Source organism: Rhipicephalus microplus, unplaced genomic scaffold, assembly GCF_043290135.1.
Source record: "Rhipicephalus microplus isolate Deutch F79 unplaced genomic scaffold, USDA_Rmic scaffold_16, whole genome shotgun sequence".
Taxonomy (NCBI): Eukaryota; Metazoa; Arthropoda; class Arachnida; order Ixodida; family Ixodidae; genus Rhipicephalus; species Rhipicephalus microplus.
This window is the reverse complement of record NW_027464589.1, coordinates 5023891-5047720: the sequence shown is the minus strand read 5'-3', so window position 1 is coordinate 5047720 and position 23830 is coordinate 5023891. Positions and strand designations below refer to the sequence as shown.

At 48.4% G+C, this 23830-nt stretch overlaps 1 protein-coding gene and 1 long non-coding RNA gene across 8 annotated transcripts in view; one reads left to right on the top strand and one right to left on the bottom strand.

Moving 5' to 3' along the window:
* The window catches only part of dachs (unconventional myosin-IXb-like dachs), a 512416-nt gene that overhangs the window by 179347 nt on the left and 309239 nt on the right, over positions 1-23830 (top strand). For all 7 annotated transcript variants that reach the window (XM_075883315.1, XM_075883314.1, XM_075883320.1 and 4 more), the window contains 2 exons: positions 9236-9310; positions 9373-9457. In XM_075883315.1, the coding sequence (XP_075739430.1) occupies positions 9236-9310; positions 9373-9457 (160 nt within the window). The remainder of the gene's footprint in view (positions 1-9235; positions 9311-9372; positions 9458-23830) is intronic.
* LOC142784943 (uncharacterized) lies at positions 17739-23397 on the bottom strand. Its single transcript, XR_012888766.1, has 2 exons — positions 22253-23397; positions 17739-20420 (listed from the first exon to the last, which is right to left on the bottom strand). It is a non-coding gene; the product is annotated as an uncharacterized LOC142784943 (long non-coding RNA).

Sequence of the window (23830 nt, the reverse complement as noted above, 5' to 3'; positions counted from 1 at the left end):
TTACTGATGCCAAAATCTTGCAATCTTTTTTAGGTCTTGTTGGTTATTATGCCAAGTTTGTTCCTCACTATGCTGATGTTGTTGAACCACTGCGTACTTTACTTCGTCAAGCACAGCCTTTTAACTGGTCAGCTGAAGCTGAGCAGAGCTTCATTTGAGTTAAGTAAATACTGGCCTCAAAGCCAGCTCTTAGTATTTTCAATGAGAAGCTTCCCATCGTCATCACGACGGATGCGTCCGATGTTGGACTGGGAGCAGGGTTTCAACAACTCAGAGGTGATCAGCTGATCACTATCGCTTTCGCATCTCGTACATTGACCCCTGCTGAACGCAGATATTCAGTAGGAGAGCGTGAAGCTCTCGTGTGTCTTTTTGCCTGTGAGAAATGGCATGTTTACTTGTGGGGCCGGCACTTCACAATACGTACAGATCACCAAGCACTAGTTGCTCTTCTTTCTGCAGGATCCGAAGGCCGCCGCCCCATTCGCATTTCCCGTTGGTGTGCCAAACTCATGTATTATAATTTCAGTGTTCAATATTGTAAAGGTTCTAATAACGTGGTTGCTGATGCACTGTCGCGCCTTCCTCTTCAGATACCTGTTACTGAAGAGCGGGATGAGGAAGTTGTTTCATTAGTTACTTCCTGCATCACTAAAGCTGAACTTCAGGCAGCTACAGCTGCAGATTCCACTTTGTCTCAAGTTCACAAATATTTACGCGAAGGATGGCATTCCAAATGTGCTCTTACTTCTGAATTCTCGCCTTACTTCGCAGTCCGACAGGAACTGTCTTGTGTCGAGGACTTGCCTTTCCGCGATGAACGTGTGATTCTCCCTGCTTATTTCCGTAACAAGCTAATACAGCTTGCCCATGAGGCCCATCCAGGCATTGTCCGCACCAAACAGAATCTCAGAGACAGGTACTGGTGGCCAGCCTTAGACAAGCAGGTCGAGCATGCAGTTTACAACTGCCATATATGTCAGGCAGCTGACAAGTCTGCCAAACCTGCATTTTCTCCGTTGCAGCCAGTCCAGTGGCCTGATCGGCCTTGGCAGAAACTCGGCATGGACATCATCGGTCCTTTGCATAATGTTCCGCAAAATGCCCGATTCATTGTTTCTCTCATCGACTACCATTCCAAATGGCCAGAGCTTTGTTTCACACATACGGTTACTTCTGAGGTCATTATTGAGTTTCTGTCTTCAATCTTCAGCCGGGAAGGTTTTCCTGATGCCATAGTTACGGACAATGGTCCACAGTTTCAGTCCCAACATTTCGAGGCCTTTCTTTCACAACGAGGAATTCTGCACTTGAGGTCATCAGTTTTCTATCCCCAATCAAATGGGCAAATCGAGCGCTTTAATAGCGTTCTGAAGGAACATATCCAGATCGCCCAATTAGAGCACCGTCCCCTCAAGCAAGTCTTGACTGAATGTTTAGCTTCGTACAGGTTCACACCACAAGGCACCACTGGAGTGTCTCCTGCTCAACTTCTCCATGGTAGGTAACCGCGAGTTGCTCTCGACATAGTCTCTTTGCCTCGTAACATAGCAGTGTCTTCTCCTGATCGAATGCGCACCAGGATTTTTTCTCATCAACAAGCAATGAAAAGGTATGTCGACACCCGTCGAGGTGCAAAGCAGTCCAAAGTTCGCACTGGCGAGCTAGTCAAGGTTCGTGTGCCAGGCAAGCACCCCAAGTATCGGGTTCCTTACAAAGTCTTGGGCCAGGTTAGCCTCACTTATTTTCGCTTAAGTGATGGTAACATCTGGAATGCTTCGCGCCTTGTTATTTTTCATACGGATTCGCTTTCAACACCTAAAAGTCTTCCCCATCACGTTCCATCCACGCCTTTCAACTATGCATCAGACTGTTACATGTGGCCTCCATGTACAGGCATTTCTTCTTCAAGGGGGGAGGAGTTACCTGTCGGTGTCGCTGGTTCAAGTACACCAAGTCTTACAGTTAACTTCGAACCTTCAAATACGGCTGAGACCGTTGAACCAGACTCTGGTCCGCAAAATTCTTCCGAAGCTCATGCTGCGAGCTCTGATGAGACCGCGAATTTTAACGCTCGTTCAGAGCCTTCACCATCTTCCACTGCTCTTGATGTGTCACATCAGAGCACAAGTGACCAAGGGGCAGAGACACCTGATTCTACACCCAAAAGGGCACGCCCTAAGCAGAAGCGGCAGAAGCCGCGTCGGTTCGAAGACTACGTGATGTAGAACTCTTGTTCATTACTGTTGTGAACATTATTGTTCTGTGAAAAGGTGCAATGCATTCAAATCAATATTGTACTGAGTTGTGTACATTTTTTTTTCAGTGCATTTTCAGGACTTGCATTGTACGTTTTTTCAGTGCATTTTCAGGACTCATAGTGTGTGAGTTCGGTGTGCCGTGCTCTGAATTTTCATGTGTTCTAATGTACATACCTTGTATAATACGTTGGTATCGATCATGTATAAATATAAACAGTGTATAGGTGAACTTCTTTCGAGGAGGCCACTACAGTCCTGACACCACCACTACACCACTACAGTCCTGACAACGAGAATTTCGTCGTCAATCTGTCCTCCAAACAACTCTCCCCGACAGAGCACAGCGTGCTGGCAAAGGGACATAACTTCAACACGACCACGACACGTCCGTCACTGCCGAAGATCATCGCGGCTACGGAGGAAGGCATAAGGCGACTCGACAGCGGCATTCGGGAGAACGTGCGTCTCAAGGCTATCGGCGTACTATCAAAAATAGGAAAGCGCCGTGAGCACAACCTGTCGAGAGAGGAGTGTAAGGCGATCCATGCGCTCCGAAATGATGATAAGGTTGTCATCCTCCCGGCCGACAAAGGGAACGCAATGGTCCTGCTCGACAGGGAGGCATACAACGACAAAGTGCGAGACCTGCTGGACAGTCCGGCCTACGAAAAGCTGACGAAGGACCCCACACCAAGTGTCCAAAGGGAAATGAACAAGCTCCTGGCGGATATCTTTAAAGTGCACCCGAAGGCGAGAAACACATACCTCTAGCTCATCTGCCGGAACGGCTCTGCACCAGGATTTTACGGGCTTCCCAAGACCCACAAGCCCACAGTTCCGCTCCGTCCTATCATGGATTTTACAACATCTCCACTCCGGGCGCTGTCCAAGTATCTCCACCGGACTCTCGCGCCGCTCGTGGGGCAAACACCAACCCACATACGCGACGCCAGCCACTTCTTGGAGCGCGTGAGAGATGTGACCGTGAGCAGCGATGAGTGCTTCGTCTCGTTCGACGTCGTATCCCTGTTCACCAGTGTGCCCGTAGCACTAGCGGTATCTAGCGCTCGAGCGGCGTTGAACCAAGACGAGTTCTTGGATGAAAGAACCTGCCTGGGCGTCGACGAACTGTGTCGCCTACTGGAATACTGCCTCAAGGGGACGTATTTCAGCGTCAACGGGAGCTTCTACAGACAAGCCAGCGGGACCGCGATGGGAGCGGCGATCTCCGTTACGGCTGCGAACCTCACAATGGAACACATAGAAGAGACGGCACTGGGCTCCTTTATTGACAGGCCGAAAGTATTTGTGAGGTACGTGGATGACTGTTTTTGCATAATAAAGAAGGCAGCAGTAGGCAGCTTCCTCGAACATCTAAACTCCATCGACCAAGCGATACAGTTCACGGTGGAATGAGAGCGAGACGGGGCGCTTCCGTTTCTCGATGTTTTAGTCAGACGACAGGGCGAGCGCATGACCTTTTCGGTGTATAGAAAGCCAACTCACACCGGCAGGTATTTGCATTTTTCGTCCTGTCATCCAACTGCCCACAAAGCTTCAGTGGTTTCGGCACTCCTTTCACGTGCACGAGTAATCTGCACGTCGGAGGGTGAGAGGAAGAAAGAAGAAAAGAGGATTGTCGCCGAGCTACGAAGGAATGGCTACACAGAAGCGTTCATCCGCCGGGCGTCACGCCGTTTGTCGAGACGACAACCACCGCACCGCGGAAAGACACCTGCAAGCGACACACCGCCCGACCCCCTTTCCACCCTGGCCACACCACCGCACATGAGAGAAACGAAGACGCCAAACAACCGCGTCGCCATTCCATATGTGCCGGGCATAAGTGAACAGCTCTTGAGAGTACTAGGAAAAGCCGGGGTCACGGTAATCCATAAACCTGTTTCGACGCTCGCTGGCTTGCTACCGCGGCCGAAAGACCGACCTCCGAGGGAGCTACACCCGGGCGTTGTCTACAAAGTGTCGTGTTCTGGGTGTCCAGCCAGCTACATAGGCGAGAGCAAGTGTTTCCCGGAAAGAATGCGCCAACACAAGAACGACGTCAGGAAGATGGAAGTGCAACGTAGCGCTCTGGCGGAGCACTGCGAGAAGCACGACCATAAAATTGACTTAGACGGCGCTTCTGTTATTGAAACAGAACGGAATTTGGGAAAGAGGCTCTTGCTCGAGTCTTGGCACATTCAGCATACGCCTGCCAACGTGAACCGCTCGCTGGGAACAATGCCTTCGGTGTACGTTCACGGTCTCCGAAACGTGGTGGAAAGGGAAAGCCGGAGCCGTGGTGAGAGAACACGACGCGACGACACTTCCATGACCAATACAGTCACCCCCTGAGAAAGGGACCGAGTCGGTCTCGAAACGTCGAGCTCTTTTTGAACTGTGGCTGGAGCAATTTCAATTTTCTAAACTTTCTACCCAGCCAGACAGATTGCTGTCAAAATGTTTACGTTTAAGACAGCGTTTGGGTCAAAGAACATTCAGCTGGATGGGAGGGTATCGATACATCAGCAAGGACGACAATATGGGGAAACTGGGCCTGTTAATATTGCCGCGAACCATGCATTGGGTTTGTTTATTTGTGTTTTGTTTTTGCCGGGTCAGGTAGGACTCCCGCGGCGTTCACGATGTGACCCAAGAACTTGAGTTCCTCGTACGCGAAACGGCACTTCTCAGGCTTCAGCGTTAACCCCGACGTACGAATGGCCTCGAGTACAGATTCCAACCTTGTGAGGTAATTGTCGAAAGTCCGGGCGAATACGACAACGTCGTCGAGGTATACGAGGCAAGTGTGCCACTTCAGGCCTGCTAGCACAGTGTCCATGACTCTCTGAAACGTTGCGGGCGCCGTGCACAGCCCAAACAGCATCACCTTGAACTCGTACAGACCGTCAGGGGTTATAAATGCAGTCTTCTCTCGGTCTCTCTCGTCCACTTCAATTTGCCAGTAGCCGGTCTTCAGATCCATGGATGAGAAGTACTTGGCGTGGCAGAGGTGGTCGAGGGCGTCGTCGATTCGTGGCAGGGGGTACACGTCCTTTTTGGTGATTTTGTTTAGTCTCCGGTAGTCAACGCAGAATCTTAAAGTGCCATCTTTTTTCTTCACGAGTACAACCGGCGCAGCCCACGGACTTTTTGATGGCTGTATTATGTCGTCGCTGAGCATGTCATCAACTTGAGTCCGGATGACTTCGCGCTCGTGTGAAGAAACGCGGTACGGTGACTGTCTGGTAGGTCGGGCTCCATCTTCGGTTATTATCCGGTGCTTCGCCAAAGGTGTCTGACGTAACTTCGAGTTCGAGGAAAAACACTCGCTGTAGCGACGGAGCAACTCCAGTAATCTGTCCCGATTTTCTTGTGACAGCGCCGGGTTCACGTCGAAAGGATGTGGCAGCTTGGAAGCATCTGTGCGTGCGCGTTCAAAGGTGGCGACCGCGATCACTTGACTCGCTTCTTGCGTTTCTTCGAGGAACGCAATTGCAGCGCCCTTGTTTAGATGCTGGTACTCCTCGGTGAAATTGGTGACCAAAACGTGGGATCTGCGTTGCTTAAACCGCGCAATGCCTCTTGCAACAGATACACTGCGGTCTAGAAGCAACCTTTGGTCAGTCTCCACGATAGCGTCGACGTCAGGAGCAGCACCTTCACAATAGACGGCGATCATCAAGCTTGCGTGGGGTGGCAGGGTGACGTGATCGTCGGCGATCCTTACAGCAGCACGGTGTCCGAGATTCGGCTGTGGCGTCGTGGAGTGATCGGAAGAAAACGTTATCGACCTGGTCTGCAGATCAATTATTGTGCCATTGTCCGTCAAAAAGTCCATTCCGAGAAATACGTCACGGGAGCAGTTAGGCAAAATGACGAACTCTGAAGGGTACGTAGTGCCGTCTATGGTGATGCGCGATGTGCACATTCCACTTGGGGTCACGAGGTGGCCTCCTGCTGTGCGTATGTGCGGACCGTCCCATCTGGTCGTAACTTTTTTTAGCTTGGACGCGAATGACCCGCTCATGACTGAGTAGTCGGCTCCCGTGTCGATGAGGGCGACTACGTCAAGGCCGTCGATGGACAACTGGACGTCGGATGCCACTTTCTTCAAATTTTGGGTGCGTCAGGGCGTCGTATTGCGGCTTGCACGTGTTGATGGTCGGGCACTATGCGTCGTCATCGTCGTCTTCTCAGCGGCAGGCTTCGTTATTTCGGGTGCGCGTCGCACAGCGTAGCTGTCGTCGTTTTCGGGGGTCTCGTCAGGGTGTCGTCGGGTCGTCGGGATGAGGGCATGTCGTGAGTCACGGTCTTGCGTCGTTGGAGGGTTTTCATTTTCTCGCCGTTGTGCAACTTCACCTCCAGAAGTTGCTGCTTTTAGTTTCCCCCTCGTGGGCTGGGGGACCTTCCACGGGCGAAGTCAGCATGGCTGCGGCGGTTGGGGGATTGGTACGGGTAGGGCGACGGCGAACGGTTGAAACGGGATGGTCCATGGCTGGTGTACGACAGATATTCTTCGATCTCAAATGGGCGCTGGCCGGCTCGCGGGCGGGGTGCGTCGACGGAGAACCCACGCAAACCCAGCCTCTTGTACGGGCAGCGGCAGTAGACGTGGTCGGCCTCTCCGCAGTGGTAGCACAGCAGACGATTATCTGGCGTTCGCCACACCTCGGTCTTCCTGGGCGCCTGGTTTCGGGTTACAGGGGGTCGGGCGGGCGACATGGGGCGGCGGTACGGCGGGGCCTCTTGATAACGGGTTGGGACGGGTCGGGGTCGACGAGCAGCAGCGGAGTAGGTCATCGCTTGTGGTTCGCAAGATGCTTCCGACGGCATCTTCTGGCCGTCGGAAAACTTCTGGCCCCGCCTTACATACGATGTCACCCACTATGTCCGGAGCTGCCGTGACTGCCAGCGACGAAAAACACCACCGACGAGACCAGCCGGACTTCTGCAGCCGATCGCCGTCCCAACGAGGCCCTTCCAACAGATCGGAATGGACCTTCTGGGCCCGTTCTCTACATCCCGATCCGCGAACAAATGGATTGTCGTAGCGACAGACTACATGAAGCACTACGCAGAGACCACCACTCTTCCTAGGGGAACTGCACAAGAAGTTGCAAAGTTCTTTATTAGCCAAATTGTGCTGCGACATGGAGCCCCTGAGGTCCTAATCACGGACCGCGGAACGACCTTCACTGCGGAGCTCATGCAAGGAATCTTACGCTACAGCAACACAGATCACCGAAGAACGACGGCGTACCACCCCCAAACGAACGGACTAACGGAACGGCTCAATAAGACAATCGCGGATATGCTGTCTATGTACGTCGACGTTGAACATAAGACGTGGGACGAAGTCCTCCCGTACGTCACGTTTGCGTACAACACGGCTATTCAAGAAACCATGCAGATGACACCGTTCGAGCTCGTCTACGAAAGACGGCCGACTACGATGCTCGACGCCATGCTTCCGCACGTAGAAGACGACGACCTCAACGCCGACGTCCAAGGATACCTCCAACGTGCGGAGGAGGTCCGCCAGCTCGCTCGAGCTCGTATAACAGACCAGCAACTGGTGGATGCCGGACGCTACAATCTCCGACGCCGAGACGCCGAGTACCATCCTGGAGATCGTGTGTGGGTTTGGACTCCCATTCGACGACGTAGACTCAGTGAGAAACTTCTACGACGCTATTTCGGACCCTACCAGATTCTACGACGTGTTGGCGAACTAACGTACGAAGTGATCCCCGATGGGGACTCCCGTACATCACGACGATGCACGCGGCCCGAAGTCGTCCATGTGGTTTGCTTAAAACCTTTCTACGGACGATGACGAACTTTTAATTTGTGTGGACTGTCCCTTATGTTAGCATCGGTGTCCCTTATGTTAGCATCGTGTCGATGCACTCTTAGAGGGGGGGGGGGGGGTAATGCCGCGAACCATGCACTGGGTTTGTTTATTTGTGTTTTGTTTTTTCGGCCTGGCTGCGCCGGCCTGTGCTATCGCCGTTTTCACAGCGTTTCGAACAAACGCTACCACAGCGTTTCGAACAAACGCTATCGAACAACGCTTCAGGCGTTGTTCGATAGAAACAACGCTTCAAGCGTTGTTTGTTAGAAACGCTGTTCGAACGAACAGCGTTTCTGACAAACGCTATCACGGCGTTCCCAATACAATTCGACTATTCGAGAAACCCTCGCGCCGAGGGATATAAATTCCCACACAGCCGATGCCGCGTCATTCGATCGCCGACGCTCACTAGCGTGCCCGTCGTTTTGCTGGCCGCTGCTTCGCCGCCTGTGTATTTTTTCAGTTGTTAGGGAAGCACAGGTTCGCTCCAACAAACTTGTTTTCTTCATAGACAACTGCATCGTCCTTTGCTGCGTGACGATATTGCGAGATTTGAAATACGAGGAGCAAGGCAACAAAAAGTGACACAGACCTCCCCTTTGCATTTGCTCTCTCAATTGATAAAAGCAGTTGGCTTTTGCCTCTCAGTAGTCTTCAGCATGAGAGAACTTTTCATCTGTGCTGTCTATAATTTGCTGTGTCAACTGCGCCGCTAATCTCATTCTTGGCGCTTTGAGAACTTTTACTACTGAATTTCATACACCTGAATCACGAATCTTCATAGTGGGGGTGCGCATGCTCTGTGACAAAAGCTGGTATGCCTAGTCATATTATGGCTCATTAAAGCGTGAAAAACACAAACAAGGACGAGAGGTGTACTAGGCACAGCGCATATCGTCAACTGAATTTTTACTGCAATACGAAAACACAAGGTCTTTTTTTCTTGTGTTATATATGTTATGCTTTTACAGTAAAAAAAGTTCTGTTAAAAGTTACGTTGCATCTGTATTTATCGCATTGTTGACCAGAATTAATCTGCACCGACTCGGCCTGTTTTCCATCCTACAAATTACGACAGTTGTGGGACGACAATGACATTTCTGACATTTTCATGCAGGGTCACTTCATTGAGGTGCAAGTGACCGATGGTGCCCTTTACAGGACCAAGATTCACTGCTACTTTCTCGATCAGGTGAGTCTTTGAATGCATGGACTGTCACTGTTTCTGATCTCAATAATGTCTTATAACCGCAGACGAGAGTGGTGCGACCGCTTACCAACGAGAAGAACTACCACATCTTCTACCAGATGCTTGCCGGACTCAACCAGGAGGAGAGAGGTACGAGAGGCCAGCCCGGCTATGCAATCCATGCACGGTGACTAGTGCTGCCCTATGGCCTTCAAATCAAACAGCCATTGAGAGCCTGAGCAGAACCAAACACTATCAATATGCCCGCTAGCATGTAATTTATCAGAATCGTGAACTGTGGCATAGTCGATTGCATCAAAAGGTACACGTCTTGTCCTTCAGGAACAATGTTGTAAAGTTTCTCAGTTCATCTCTGCTTTATTGGGCAGTGAAATAAGTTGAATTGGATCACAGTTGTCAGATGTAAAAAATTCAGCAGATCCCACGTACTTGGGAATCCACGTTATGCGAAGTATGTGGAAGAAAGGTGACAGTGTTGTAATTTTTTGAGTGGCATGTCATAAAATGACACTAAATTAATGTTCAAATGTCGCACACAGAGACATATGTTGAAGGGTTGCAGATGTTTATTTAACCAGTAGTTTGCACTTGCACAACGATGCGAACTGGAACATGCGTATTAGCAACACCAGAAGCTGATATGAAGCACTGATGCTTGCAAAGATGCTTGCCCTGGACACTGCTACATAAATCATTTTCAGCGCATGACAACTAACCACATCTGACGTTAACCGGACGTGACGGCTGTATCCAAATAGTACATATGTATTGTTTATAAAATTGAGCAGGCAGCACTGAAACCACTGTTTAACATATCAAAAGTATTTAACATATCAAAAGGTACACGTCGTGTCCTTCAGGAACAATGTTGTAAAGTTTCTCAGTTCATCTCTGCATTATTAGGCAGTGAAATAAGTCAAAGTGGATCACAGTTGTCAGATGTAAAAAATTCAGCAGGTCCCACGTACTTGGTAATCCTCGTTATGCGAAGTATGTGGAAAAACGTATCGTAGATTAGTGTCTATTTGAAAAGTAGATTCGAGATCTGGCGTAGCTCTGTGGTAAAATGCTTCATTGGCACCCAAAATGCTTGGGTTCGATTCCAGCTGGGACCCGTCGGGTTGACGCTACCGACGTCGGGTATTTGTTAACACTTGCCCAATAAGATTGCCCATGTGTGTTCTCGTCGTTCCTGAGAAAATACCAAGTGTCAACCACCTGTGGCCCATACCCGCATACCGTGGGTATGTGCCACTGTCTGGTGGGAAGTGTTTGACGACATGCGTGATGAGATTGTGACGTTATTCATGTCTTGACAAGCGCGTCGTTTTCGTCAAACCATCTTACCATCTCATACTAATTTTGGTTCACGCCAAGTTAATGGGGTGATCACGAGAGCACCCAAATCTAAGCGGCTAGACGGACGGACGGACGGACGGACAGACAGAGAGACAGACAGACAGACAGACAGACAGACAGACAGACAGACAGACAGACAGACAGACAGACAGACAGACAGACAGACAGACAGCTGAAAGTGTTTGGTTCCCGCTCCCTCTGCCACTGCATGTTTGAATTGGTCTGAGACAGCACCTGTGCAGGTGTGCAATGATCTTTTGTGATCTTCCTGCTGCCATAGAGTTGGTGATATAAAAATGTTATGCAAAGGATTTAAATTTAGCTCAGGGCTGAGGGAATGCATTAACAGACCTTAATAATTATTAACTCGCAGTCTACCCTTCGCAGTTTTCGAGAATGCAATGCAAAGTTGATTGGTGCTTTGCTGGGTTGATAGGATTATCATTTAAGAGGCAAACTGAGTTACACAGCACAATTCTACGAGTGTTTTTACTTTACACTCATGTTTCATTCAATTCTCGCTCACAAAGCCTGTCTAGAATGTTCAGCGCAAACTGCAGCTTATTGTTCTACAAGGTTCTTGGTTATTGTATATCATTTTGTCAAAGTTACGCCTACTTAGTGCACATTGAAGATTATTTTGGAACTTACATCGCTGCTAGCGATAACACTAGAATATTCGACGGCAAGTGTTTAAATGCTGACACGATTCGTCGCTTGTCAGTTGGTCGACGACCGATGCTCTGCTCGCCGCTATCAGTGTCAGTGTATTGCTGTAATCTGACTTTCCTTTTTCCTGGCCCCAAGTTCCTCCGAATAAACAATTTAACCTGAACACCAGTGCTCCCTTCGTCCGCTTCAAGACCGCATGACATCTGGTGGAGATGCTGCTCCTTTAGTGTACCAGACGCCATCGTCAAGCCGTGAAGCCAGCGCCAGTCTTGAAGACATCGATGACAACCTGAAGCACTAACCAAGCCGCAGGCAACAAGGTCTACCGCTAGAGTTCTGGCCTCTACCTGAGAATACTCGGCGGACCAAGACCTTGACCACGGCCGCAGCACCAATGACAGACGCTGTGTCGCCTGTTCCGATCCTGCTCTGGCAATCCAAGGAGCCTCCGACCTTCCACGGTTCAGTCCTTGAAGACTCGAAAAGCTGGCTGGAGGCATACGATCGTGTTGCCCATTTCAATACCTGGACCAGCGAAGATAAGCTTCGTCATGTGTACTTTGCCTTAAAAAATGCCACTTGTACAAGGTTCGGGAACCAGGAGCGAACCCTGACAACATGGGACACAATGCGCACAAAGTTCCTCGCTACATTTACGAGCATCAATAACAAGGAGAGGGCCAAAAGGCTGCTTGAAGACTGCTTGCAGCTCCCAAATGAAAACCTGACGCTCTTCGCGGAAAAAATGACCACTTCTAGCACGCCGACCCCGAGATGCTTGAAGACAAAACAGTTCGCTTCCTCATGCGAGGAGTAAAGCAGGAGCTGTTCGCAGGTCTGATGTGAAACCCACCGTGCATTGTGAAGGCATTCATCTACTAAGTGGTGATAATTGAAGGGACGCTGGAGATGCGCACCTGAAAATTCAATCGCCGCTCGACGCCAGAGTACGTGGAAGTTAAACTAATTTGCTCCGACGATCTGCGCGAAACTATTCAAGTGATCGTGCAGGAAGAGCTGCGCAAGCTGTTACCTTCAGCGCAGCCTCAAGTGGGCTCGATCACCGACATTGTCCGCAAAGAATTTTGGCAATCGCTTGGAGTTTACGAAGCACTGCAGCTTCAGCCGCAAGCAATGAGCTACACTGCTGCAGCCCAATGCTATGCTCCGCCTTCATGCCCACGTCGAGAGGCTACACCATCGCAGTTCTGCTGCTACCCACTGCCACCGCTGACGCTATAGCTACACCTGCTGGCCAGCGCTACGTGGTAAGAAAAACCGATGTGTGGCGTGCCCCTAGCCACCGACCTTTCTGCTACCACTGCGGAGAAGCTGGCCACACCTACCACCGCCGCCAGTACTGCCAGATGGGACTGCATGGTTTTGCCATAAGATGCGCTGCGTTAACAGCGGGGTGAAAGATCACTCGTCATCGCCGACTACCTCGCAGCAGCGCAGTGGATGCCCTGCGGATATTCCTGTTCACTGTCACCGGGCCGCTACATGTCACCTCACCGCCGGCTGCACACTGGCCTAACCCGGAGCCGGTCACCTTGCCTGCACTTGGAAAGCTAAGGGCAGCAGCTGATGGAGGTGTGGTTGTTGTACGACGAACTGCCGGAGATCCTCCATCGCCGCCGCCACGAGTAAACCTTAAGAACCCACCGCAATGCCAATTTAGTTCCGAGGTCAAAATTTTGCTGCCGGAATACAGCTTTATGACACAACGTTGAAGCAGCAGTACAAACCGCCGCAGCCTTGATCCGACGCCACGGCCTAAAAATAATGTGAAATGACGAACTAGCGACCTCGATGTTTTTATTGACAGCAACAGTGTGACAGCTCTCCTCGACACTGGAGCTGACTATTTTGTTATCAGTAAAGCGTTCGCTGCGAAGTTAAAAAAAGCAAAGCATGCCTGGGAAGGCCTTAAAATAAAAGCAGCTGGAGGCCACCTGGTAATGCCGGAGGGAATCTGTACAGCGTCTGCATTAACAATCGGATTTATCCTGCAAGCTTCGTAGTACTACAGCGGTGCTTGAGATTTGTGATCTTTGGTATGGACTTCTTAAGCCTTCATGTTGCAGTCATCGATCTGAGATCCAAGTCAATAAGACTATCAACAAAACGAGCCCTACCGCCACACACCCTGCCCGGAAAGCAGGCCTTGAAGTTCTGGAAGATCAAATCATTATTCCCCCTCGCTCTAGCATCAAATTTTTTTGTCGGCTCTCAGAAATCAACATACCTGCAAGGCACGTTGAAAGCGACCAGCAGCTGATTATGAATTGCAAAATTTGCGTCGCAAGAGGAATAGCAAAACTGAGAGGCGGGAAAGCAACAGTGGTCCTCACAAACTTCAGCAATGAGGGCAAACATGTGAGTAAAAGCACAATGGTTGCCTATTTTGATGACGGTTGTGAAAACCAGCATCGCAATCGCCCTAGCCTAGTTGACTGAACCTGCTTTAACGAATTGAGTTCTCCATGAGAATTTCGATGTCAATCTGAAACTTTCGAAGCATAAGCAAGAATGGCTGGAAGCCTGCTTCGGCATTACCAAGACTGCTTTTTGTCATCGTCGAAAATTCGGGAGACACCAGTAGCAAAAGAATGCATCATAACAGAAGAGACTACCAGACTACACCCTCAGAGCCAGTACAGAGTTTACGCGAGAGCGGGAGACCATAAGGAAACAAATCGACGAAATGCCACGCCACGACATCATACAACCTTCCAAGAGTCCATGGGCGTCACGTGTGGTGCTACTGAAGGAGGATGGCACACTATGCTTCTGCATCAAATAACATCACCTGAACAAAATCACGAAGAAGAATGTGTATCCTCTCCCATGGATAAACGACACTTTCGATTGACTCCACTACGAGAGGTATGTTTCGTATATGGACCTCGAGACCGGCTATCGGCAAATTTAAGTTGTTGAGAGAGACTGAGAGAAGATTACCTTTATAACATCAGGCGGGCTCTTCGAATTCAAAGTGATGCCTTTTGATTTTTGCTCTATCTCTGCAAATTTCCAACAGGTTATGGATACTGTACTGACTGGATTGAAGTGGCAGACTCGCCTCATGTACTTGGACGATGTTCTCATGTTCTCCTCAAGCTTCGACGAAGATCTCCGGCACCTTAAAGCTGTACTTTAAGAAATCAAGACCTCTGGACTCACCCTCAACCCAAAAAAGTGCCGCTTCGCAAATGAGGAACTCATGTTCTTGGGCCATGGGATAAGCATGTCCGGTGTATGCTCCGTTCTGCAGAAGATAGCTGCCATCGCTGCTTTCCCTCACCCGCCGAAAACAAGGCCGTTCGTCGATTTCTTGGCCTCTGTGCCTATTAAAGGTGATTTGTCGAAAACATTGCCCGGATCGTCGAGCCACTTACTGAAAAAAGCACTCTGACTTCGACTGCCTGTCTCATGCACCCGTCGACGCACCACCACAAGATGACCAAGATGATGACTGTTTCTTTGGAAATGTAAGCGCCGACGACTTCACTGAGCAACAACGAGCCGATCCGTAAATTAGGGTCCTTATGGAATACCTCGAAGGCAGTGCTGCTGTTGTCGCAAAAGTATTGAAGTGACAATGACGTTGTTTACCTTCCGAAATGGCTTTCCCCAAAAGAACTTCTTGGCACTTCGAGCCAACTACTTTCTCGTCGTGCCTTTCGCATTGAGACCAAAAGTACTCTAAGCCCTGCACAACAACCCCTCTGGCGGACACCTGGGTGTTTCCCGCATGCTTGCCAGAACACAAGAAAATTATTACTGGTTTCTCCTTGCTGCCGACGATGCTCATTACAGGAAGACCTGCCAAGATTGTCAGCTACGAAGGACACCACTGACTAGGCCAGCTGGACTTCTACGGCCCATGTAACCACCATGCCGACCATTCCAGCAAATTGGCATGAACCTACTATGGCCGTTTCTGACCTAGACGTCAGAAAACAAATTAACCATCGTCGCTAACGCCTACCTCACACGCTATGCTGAGACAAGGGCCCTGCCTAAAGGCAGTGCATCCAATGTAGCCAAATTCTTTGTTGAAAACATCGTTCTACGTCACGGCATGCAGGAGGCCCTCATTGCCGACGGAGGTACGGCCTTTACGGCGAATCTAACTCAGGTGATCCTGAGGTACAGCCAGATAAATCATCCCCAGACCACCGCCTACCATTCACAAAACAATGGCCTCACCGAGCAGCTAAACAAGACCAATGCCAACATGCTGGCCATGTACGTTGACGTCGAACACAAGATGTGAGATGCCATTCTTTTGTACCTGACCTTCGCATGCATACAACACAGCAGTGCAAGAGACGACGCAGATGTCACCTTACAAGTTGCTCTACGGAAGGAACCCCACAAGGACGTTCGACTCCATGCTGCCAAATGTTGCTCATGAAGAAAATCTCGATGTCACTGTCTACATTCAGTGCACGGAATAAGCTTGTCAACTCACCCGCCTGCGCATCAAGAATTATTAGGCGACCGACAGCCACCATTACAATCTTCGATGAAGCTTCGCGGAGTATTAGCCCAGTGACCGTGTCTCGATGTGGATGCCGATACGCCGACGTGGACTCAGTGAAAAACTTCTGCAATGGTACTTCGGACCGTACAGAGTAGTTCGACGTCTCGACCCACTTGACTATGAGTTTGTCTCTGACGGCATCATGAACTCTCAACGGCGGCGTGCGTGACTTGAAGGATGTCGTGCGCCTCAAGCTGTTTCATGCGCACTAACGAATTTAAGGACTGAGTTCTTTGTAGTTAATTCTCTATTATTGTGCTTTATTGTTTGTACTAATTTATTATTGTTTTTTGCTTTATTGTTGTTATTTTTATTGTTCGTGTATTTCCCCTCGGTCTTCAGGTTTAAGCATTGGGACGATGCTTTTCCAGGAGGGGCAATGCCACGCGCGTTTCTTCTCTACACTTAAGTTATGTTTTATTCAGTTTTCGCCCACAAAGCCTGTCTGAAATGCTCAGTGCTAGCTTCATCTCATTGTTCTAGAAGGTTCACGGTTATCGTAGATTATTTTGTTAAGATTGCACTCACTTCATGAGCATTACAGAATATTCTGTAAATTACCGTATTTACTCGCATAATCCTCGCACTTTTTTTGCCGGAAAACTAATGCAAAGTTGGGGGGTGCAAGAATTACGCGGGGAAAACTTTCCATGAAAACGTACAGAGCGAAAAAGAAAATGAAGTGGCCGCAAATCGGGATTCTCATACCAGCAACCTATAGCAAGCTTTAAGAAGTACTAATTAGAACTTACCTCAACAATAAAAGCAGAGGTTCAACACAAGGCAAGATTTATTACAGACACAAAAAGTGCAAGCAAATAGTCGAGAATTAGAATACCATACGTTAAGCTTGTGGGTGTTGCGGTTTAACGGTAGTATTCGTCGCTCTACAGGAGCCCTCAAAAGGTAAGCGTAGGGCGTCAGTATTGGGCTGATAACTATTCTACAGAATCATCCGCAGTTTCCTTCTGAAGAAATAAAGTTTACTATCAACCCAGTTTTAGGCCCACGGCAGGCCCAACGCGTCTTGGTGGCTTTCAGCTGCCGTCACAGGTAGCGCACACAATGCTCGTAGACTCCGAAGGTCCTACTGACGACCCTGTTGCCGTCAATTCGTGCATGATCTTTCACTTGCAACTTGAAGCAGCCATGTAGCTTCAGTATCACTTCATAACGTGCCAAGATTACCGACACAGCATACAAAACAGGCCGCAACGCGCACTTGCCACTTCGGCTTGACTTGGATTGGATTGAATTTGCGTGCAATAGTACTCTTGATGCTTAAGAGATGGTGCCAGATGGTGCGCGCGATCATCATCAGTGGCTGGAACGAGCAGACGACATTATTGCGGCAGTGTTCGGGGGTGCGATAATTACTCGAGGAAAAAAACAAATTGTATTTGCTCGGGCGATGTTGGGGGGTGCGAGAATTATGCGAGTGCGAGGATTGCGCGAGTAAATACGGGATTTCACTGCTAGTGATAATGCTAGAATATTGGATGGCAAGTTTATGAATGCCGACACGCTTTGCCGCTTGTAAGTTGATCCACGGCCAAGACTCTGCTCGCTGTTATCAGGGCCAGTGTGTTGCTGTAATCTGACTTCCCTTTTTCGGGGCCCCAAGTACGGCCGAGAAAACAGTTTAACCTGAACACCCAATCTGCTCCCTTCGTTCACTTCAAGACCCCGTGACAATACTATTGTAAACATAACTAGCCACCCAGGAGCGCTATGTGAACGTGGTAGGATCAAGCTAAAATGTTGGTTGATTAGTTCACCCTGAAAATGTATGCGCAGGCGAACAAGGACAAAGAAAGGAATACAAACTGGCGCAATCTAACAACTGATTTATTAATCGAAAAACATTGACTCTTTTTAACCCTCGGAACAGCGCTCCCTGGTGACCTAAAAAAACACACAATGCACTGCGCACTTACGACAACGATAACAAAAACATAAAAACGATAACAGTTTCATTGATTGACAGACAGGAGCGCGATTTCTTTTGTTAGTAAAGCTACTGAAGGGTGGCTAACACAGTTGTCTTTCTGCTTGTCTATATGATATGCCTCCATTATCTCCCTTGACGTCTTGTTTCTACTCCTATACAGCAAGGTAGTGTCGCTAAAGCAAGGAGAGCATGCGCACTCATTGCAATGCATTGCCAAATGGGTTACAGGCCGACCTTTCAGGCTTGACATATGCTCTCTTAGCCTCGTGTTAATGCACCTGCCAGTCTGCCCTATATATACACAACCGCATGATAAAGGTATGCAATACACCACACTGTGTGCACATTCAACAAACCTGAGCTTATGTCTTATGCTACATCTCTTATGTGCGTTGGTCCCTCTGTCGCATTTCTGGTTGACCAACGCGCACACTCCTCCTATTTTGTTTTTGGCCGAAAACACTACTTTCACATCATACTTTCCAGCCACCTTTTTTAATCTATGTGAAAGCCTATGTACATAAGGGACCGCTACTACCTTAGAGCTAGAACCAGTCATCCCACCTGTTTCCAAACATGGCGCCGTTTCCCGTCTGAGCTTCTTTAATAACCTAGTGCCTACGGCCAACATCACAGAGAATGGGTACCCCTCGTCCTGGAGCCTAGAGACCTGTTCATGAAACGACGCATGAACAGTATGGAAACAGGATTTAACCAATGCAGACCGAAAACAATTTGTTATAATTCCATTCTTGACCAGCTTAGAATGACATGAAGCGAAACTCATAAGCGGCTTTCCTGCCCTAGGCGAAAAGGTCCAACACACATGATCTGACAAAAAGTCCAGCTTCAAATCCAAAAACTGTAGCTTATTTTCAACCGGTACTTCTGAAGTAAATGTCAACCCCTTTCCTAGAGAATTAAAAGCATTCAATACCGAAACCCTGAAGTCCTCTTTGTGCACATCGCACCCCAACACCAAGTAGTCATCGACATACCTGAAGACCTTGTAGACTACACCTTGTAGGCAAAACGACAAATCTCTATCTATGCTGCCCATGAAAATGTCACTAAGGACCGGCGCTACCTTTGACCCAATGCATACCCCCTTCGCCTGGATGAACGTTTTATCCCCGAACCCCACGTGAGTGTTCTCTAAATAAAAGCTCAGAAGCTCAAGAAAAGACTCGACGGGCATACCACAGGTGTTGCGAAACGTCACTTCATTATTTTCTGTTATGCACTCTAGGACACAATGCATTAAAGGCACATGCGGCAACGAGTAATACAAGTCCTGAGCGTCAATGCTGATACCCCAACTGTTTTTTCTGTTATCTGATGCAAAAAACCCCGTGAGACCCTCAGAATTAGCCAGCAGAAAAGGGTCATTTACTTTCAACGACTTCAACATCTTTTGCAGATACCCCGCAACTAGCTTCTGCCACGCCCCTTTTTCTGAAACAATAGGCCTAAAAGGAACCTCCTGCTTATGGGTTTTTGCTGTGAAAAACACCTTCAATTCCAATCCCTTTGAATTCCCAACATCCGACGCAAGTTTTTCTAAGTTGCATTTCCTTAATAACTCGACAGCCTTCCTCTTCACGCTTTCTACATTCACATGACATTCTTTAAAGCACTTTTGAATTGCCGCAGAGGCTTTATCTACATACATAGTCTCCGGTAGAACAACCAAAAAACCTTCTTTGTCCGCTTGAACAACTCTTAAGTTGTTCTCAACCAAATAACTAGCAACCCGAGCGACATTACGGCAAGGCGTGGTGCTTACCGAAGCTTTGGCGACAACGTCCACACATTCCACTACACATCTGTCTTTTTCCTTTTCGGGTACTTGCCGGGCAATGTCTCTTGTGAGGGATAGCTTGTCCACAAGGTCAAGTCTAGGCTCCACACAGAACTTCGGTCCCAACCTCAGGACCTTTTGTTGGCGCTCTTCCACCACCGCATCACCCAGGAGTAGAAGGCCTCCCTTCGGCGGATCTCTCTTTTTCCTGGGCAAGCCCCGACGCACGTCATTCCACATGGCCTCAGTTAAAATGTTCGCTTGTCTACACCACTCGCGGAAGACCTTGACGTTTAGACGCCCATCAGAAACAGACGAACACACCACTCTTAGGCAATCCTTGAAGTGCCTAACCTGTCTTCGGCTCTCTGATCGCAGAATCTTGCTGATTCTTCTCGCATGTCCTTCCGAAGGAGGCAACCACCCGCACACAAGCAGAACTTCCATAGGGCACTGTGCATTCTTTAGGAACCAGCTCAGCTTGCGGGCTCTGCATTCGCAGACCGCGATAAACGGCACCAGAACCGCCGGGTTAGATAAGTCAAAGTTAGGACATGAAGAAAGAAGGCCGGATGAACTAGAAATAAACTGAAGCAAAACTGCGATTCGGCCTAGTTGGAATCTATCCATCCTGAAAATGTATGCGCAGGCGAACAAGGACAAAGAAAGGAATACAAACTGGCGCAATCTAACAACTGATTTATTAATCGAAAAACATTGACTCTTTTTAACCCTCGGAACAGCGCTCCCTGGTGACCTAAAAAAACACACAAAGCACTGCGCACTTACGACAACGATAACAAAAACATAAAAACGATAACAGTTTCATTGATTGACAGACAGGAGCGCGATTTCTTTTGTTAGTAAAGCTACTGAAGGGTGGCTAACACAGTTGTCTTTCTGCTTGTCTATATGATATGCCTCCATTATCTCCCTTGACGTCTTGTTTCTACTCCTATACAGCAAGGTAGTGTCGCTAAAGCAAGGAGAGCATGCGCACTCATTGCAATGCATTGCCAAATGGGTTACAGGCCGACCTTTCAGGCTTGACATATGCTCTCTTAGCCTCGTGTTAATGCACCTGCCAGTCTGCCCTATATATACACAACCGCATGATAAAGGTATGCAATACACCACACTGTGTGCACATTCAACAAACCTGAGCTTATGTCTTATGCTACATCTCTTATGTGCGTTGGTCCCTCTGTCGCATTTCTGGTTGACCAACGCGCACACTCCTCCTATTTTGTTTTTGGCCGAAAACACTACTTTCACATCATACTTTCCAGCCACCTTTTTTAATCTATGTGAAAGCCTATGTACATAAGGGACCGCTACTACCTTAGAGCTAGAACCAGTCATCCCACCTGTTTCCAAACATGGCGCCGTTTCCCGTCTGAGCTTCTTTAATAACCTAGTGCCTACGGCCAACATCACAGAGAATGGGTACCCCTCGTCCTGGAGCCTAGAGACCTGTTCATGAAACGACGCATGAACAGTATGGAAACAGGATTTAACCAATGCAGACCGAAAACAATTTGTTATAATTCCATTCTTGACCAGCTTAGAATGACATGAAGCGAAACTCATAAGCGGCTTTCCTGCCCTAGGCGAAAAGGTCCAACACACATGATCTGACAAAAAGTCCAGCTTCAAATCCAAAAACTGTAGCTTATTTTCAACCGGTACTTCTGAAGTAAATGTCAACCCCTTTCCTAGAGAATTAAAAGCATTCAATACCGAAACCCTGAAGTCCTCTTTGTGCACATCGCACCCCAACACCAAGTAGTCATCGACATACCTGAAGACCTTGTAGACTACACCTTGTAGGCAAAACGACAAATCTCTATCTATGCTGCCCATGAAAATGTCACTAAGGACCGGCGCTACCTTTGACCCAATGCATACCCCCTTCGCCTGGATGAACGTTTTATCCCCGAACCCCACGTGAGTGTTCTCTAAATAAAAGCTCAGAAGCTCAAGAAAAGACTCGACGGGCATACCACAGGTGTTGCGAAACGTCACTTCATTATTTTCTGTTATGCACTCTAGGACACAATGCATTAAAGGCACATGCGGCAACGAGTAATACAAGTCCTGAGCGTCAATGCTGATACCCCAACTGTTTTTTCTGTTATCTGATGCAAAAAACCCCGTGAGACCCTCAGAATTAGCCAGCAGAAAAGGGTCATTTACTTTCAACGACTTCAACATCTTTTGCAGATACCCCGCAACTAGCTTCTGCCACGCCCCTTTTTCTGAAACAATAGGCCTAAAAGGAACCTCCTGCTTATGGGTTTTTGCTGTGAAAAACACCTTCAATTCCAATCCCTTTGAATTCCCAACATCCGACGCAAGTTTTTCTAAGTTGCATTTCCTTAATAACTCGACAGCCTTCCTCTTCACGCTTTCTACATTCACATGACATTCTTTAAAGCACTTTTGAATTGCCGCAGAGGCTTTATCTACATACATAGTCTCCGGTAGAACAACCAAAAAACCTTCTTTGTCCGCTTGAACAACTCTTAAGTTGTTCTCAACCAAATAACTAGCAACCCGAGCGACATTACGGCAAGGCGTGGTGCTTACCGAAGCTTTGGCGACAACGTCCACACATTCCACTACACATCTGTCTTTTTCCTTTTCGGGTACTTGCCGGGCAATGTCTCTTGTGAGGGATAGCTTGTCCACAAGGTCAAGTCTAGGCTCCACACAGAACTTCGGTCCCAACCTCAGGACCTTTTGTTGGCGCTCTTCCACCACCGCATCACCCAGGAGTAGAAGGCCTCCCTTCGGCGGATCTCTCTTTTTCCTGGGCAAGCCCCGACGCACGTCATTCCACATGGCCTCAGTTAAAATGTTCGCTTGTCTACACCACTCGCGGAAGACCTTGACGTTTAGACGCCCATCAGAAACAGACGAACACACCACTCTTAGGCAATCCTTGAAGTGCCTAACCTGTCTTCGGCTCTCTGATCGCAGAATCTTGCTGATTCTTCTCGCATGTCCTTCCGAAGGAGGCAACCACCCGCACACAAGCAGAACTTCCATAGGGCACTGTGCATTCTTTAGGAACCAGCTCAGCTTGCGGGCTCTGCATTCGCAGACCGCGATAAACGGCACCAGAACCGCCGGGTTAGATAAGTCAAAGTTAGGACATGAAGAAAGAAGGCCGGATGAACTAGAAATAAACTGAAGCAAAACTGCGATTCGGCCTAGTTGGAATCTATCCATCCTGAAAATGTATGCGCAGGCGAACAAGGACAAAGAAAGGAATACAAACTGGCGCAATCTAACAACTGATTTATTAATCGAAAAACATTGACTCTTTTTAACCCTCGGAACAGCGCTCCCTGGTGACCTAAAAAAAACACACAATGCACTGCGCACTTACGACAACGATAACAAAAACATAAAAACGATAACAGTTTCATTGATTGACAGACAGGAGCGCGATTTCTTTTGTTAGTAAAGCTACTGAAGGGTGGCTAACACAGTTGTCTTTCTGCTTGTCTATATGATATGCCTCCATTATCTCCCTTGACGTCTTGTTTCTACTCCTATACAGCAAGGTAGTGTCGCTAAAGCAAGGAGAGCATGCGCACTCATTGCAATGCATTGCCAAATGGGTTACAGGCCGACCTTTCAGGCTTGACATATGCTCTCTTAGCCTCGTGTTAATGCACCTGCCAGTCTGCCCTATATATACACAACCGCATGATAAAGGTATGCAATACACCACACTGTGTGCACATTCAACAAACCTGAGCTTATGTCTTATGCTACATCTCTTATGTGCGTTGGTCCCTCTGTCGCATTTCTGGTTGACCAACGCGCACACTCCTCCTATTTTGTTTTTGGCCGAAAACACTACTTTCACATCATACTTTCCAGCCACCTTTTTTAATCTATGTGAAAGCCTATGTACATAAGGGACCGCTACTACCTTAGAGCTAGAACCAGTCATCCCACCTGTTTCCAAACATGGCGCCGTTTCCCTTCTGAGCTTCTTTAATAACCTAGTGCCTACGGCCAACATCACAGAGAATGGGTACCCCTCGTCCTGGAGCCTAGAGACCTGTTCATGAAACGACGCATGAACAGTATGGAAACAGGATTTAACCAATGCAGGATTTAACCAATGCAGGATTTAACCAATGCTCAGGT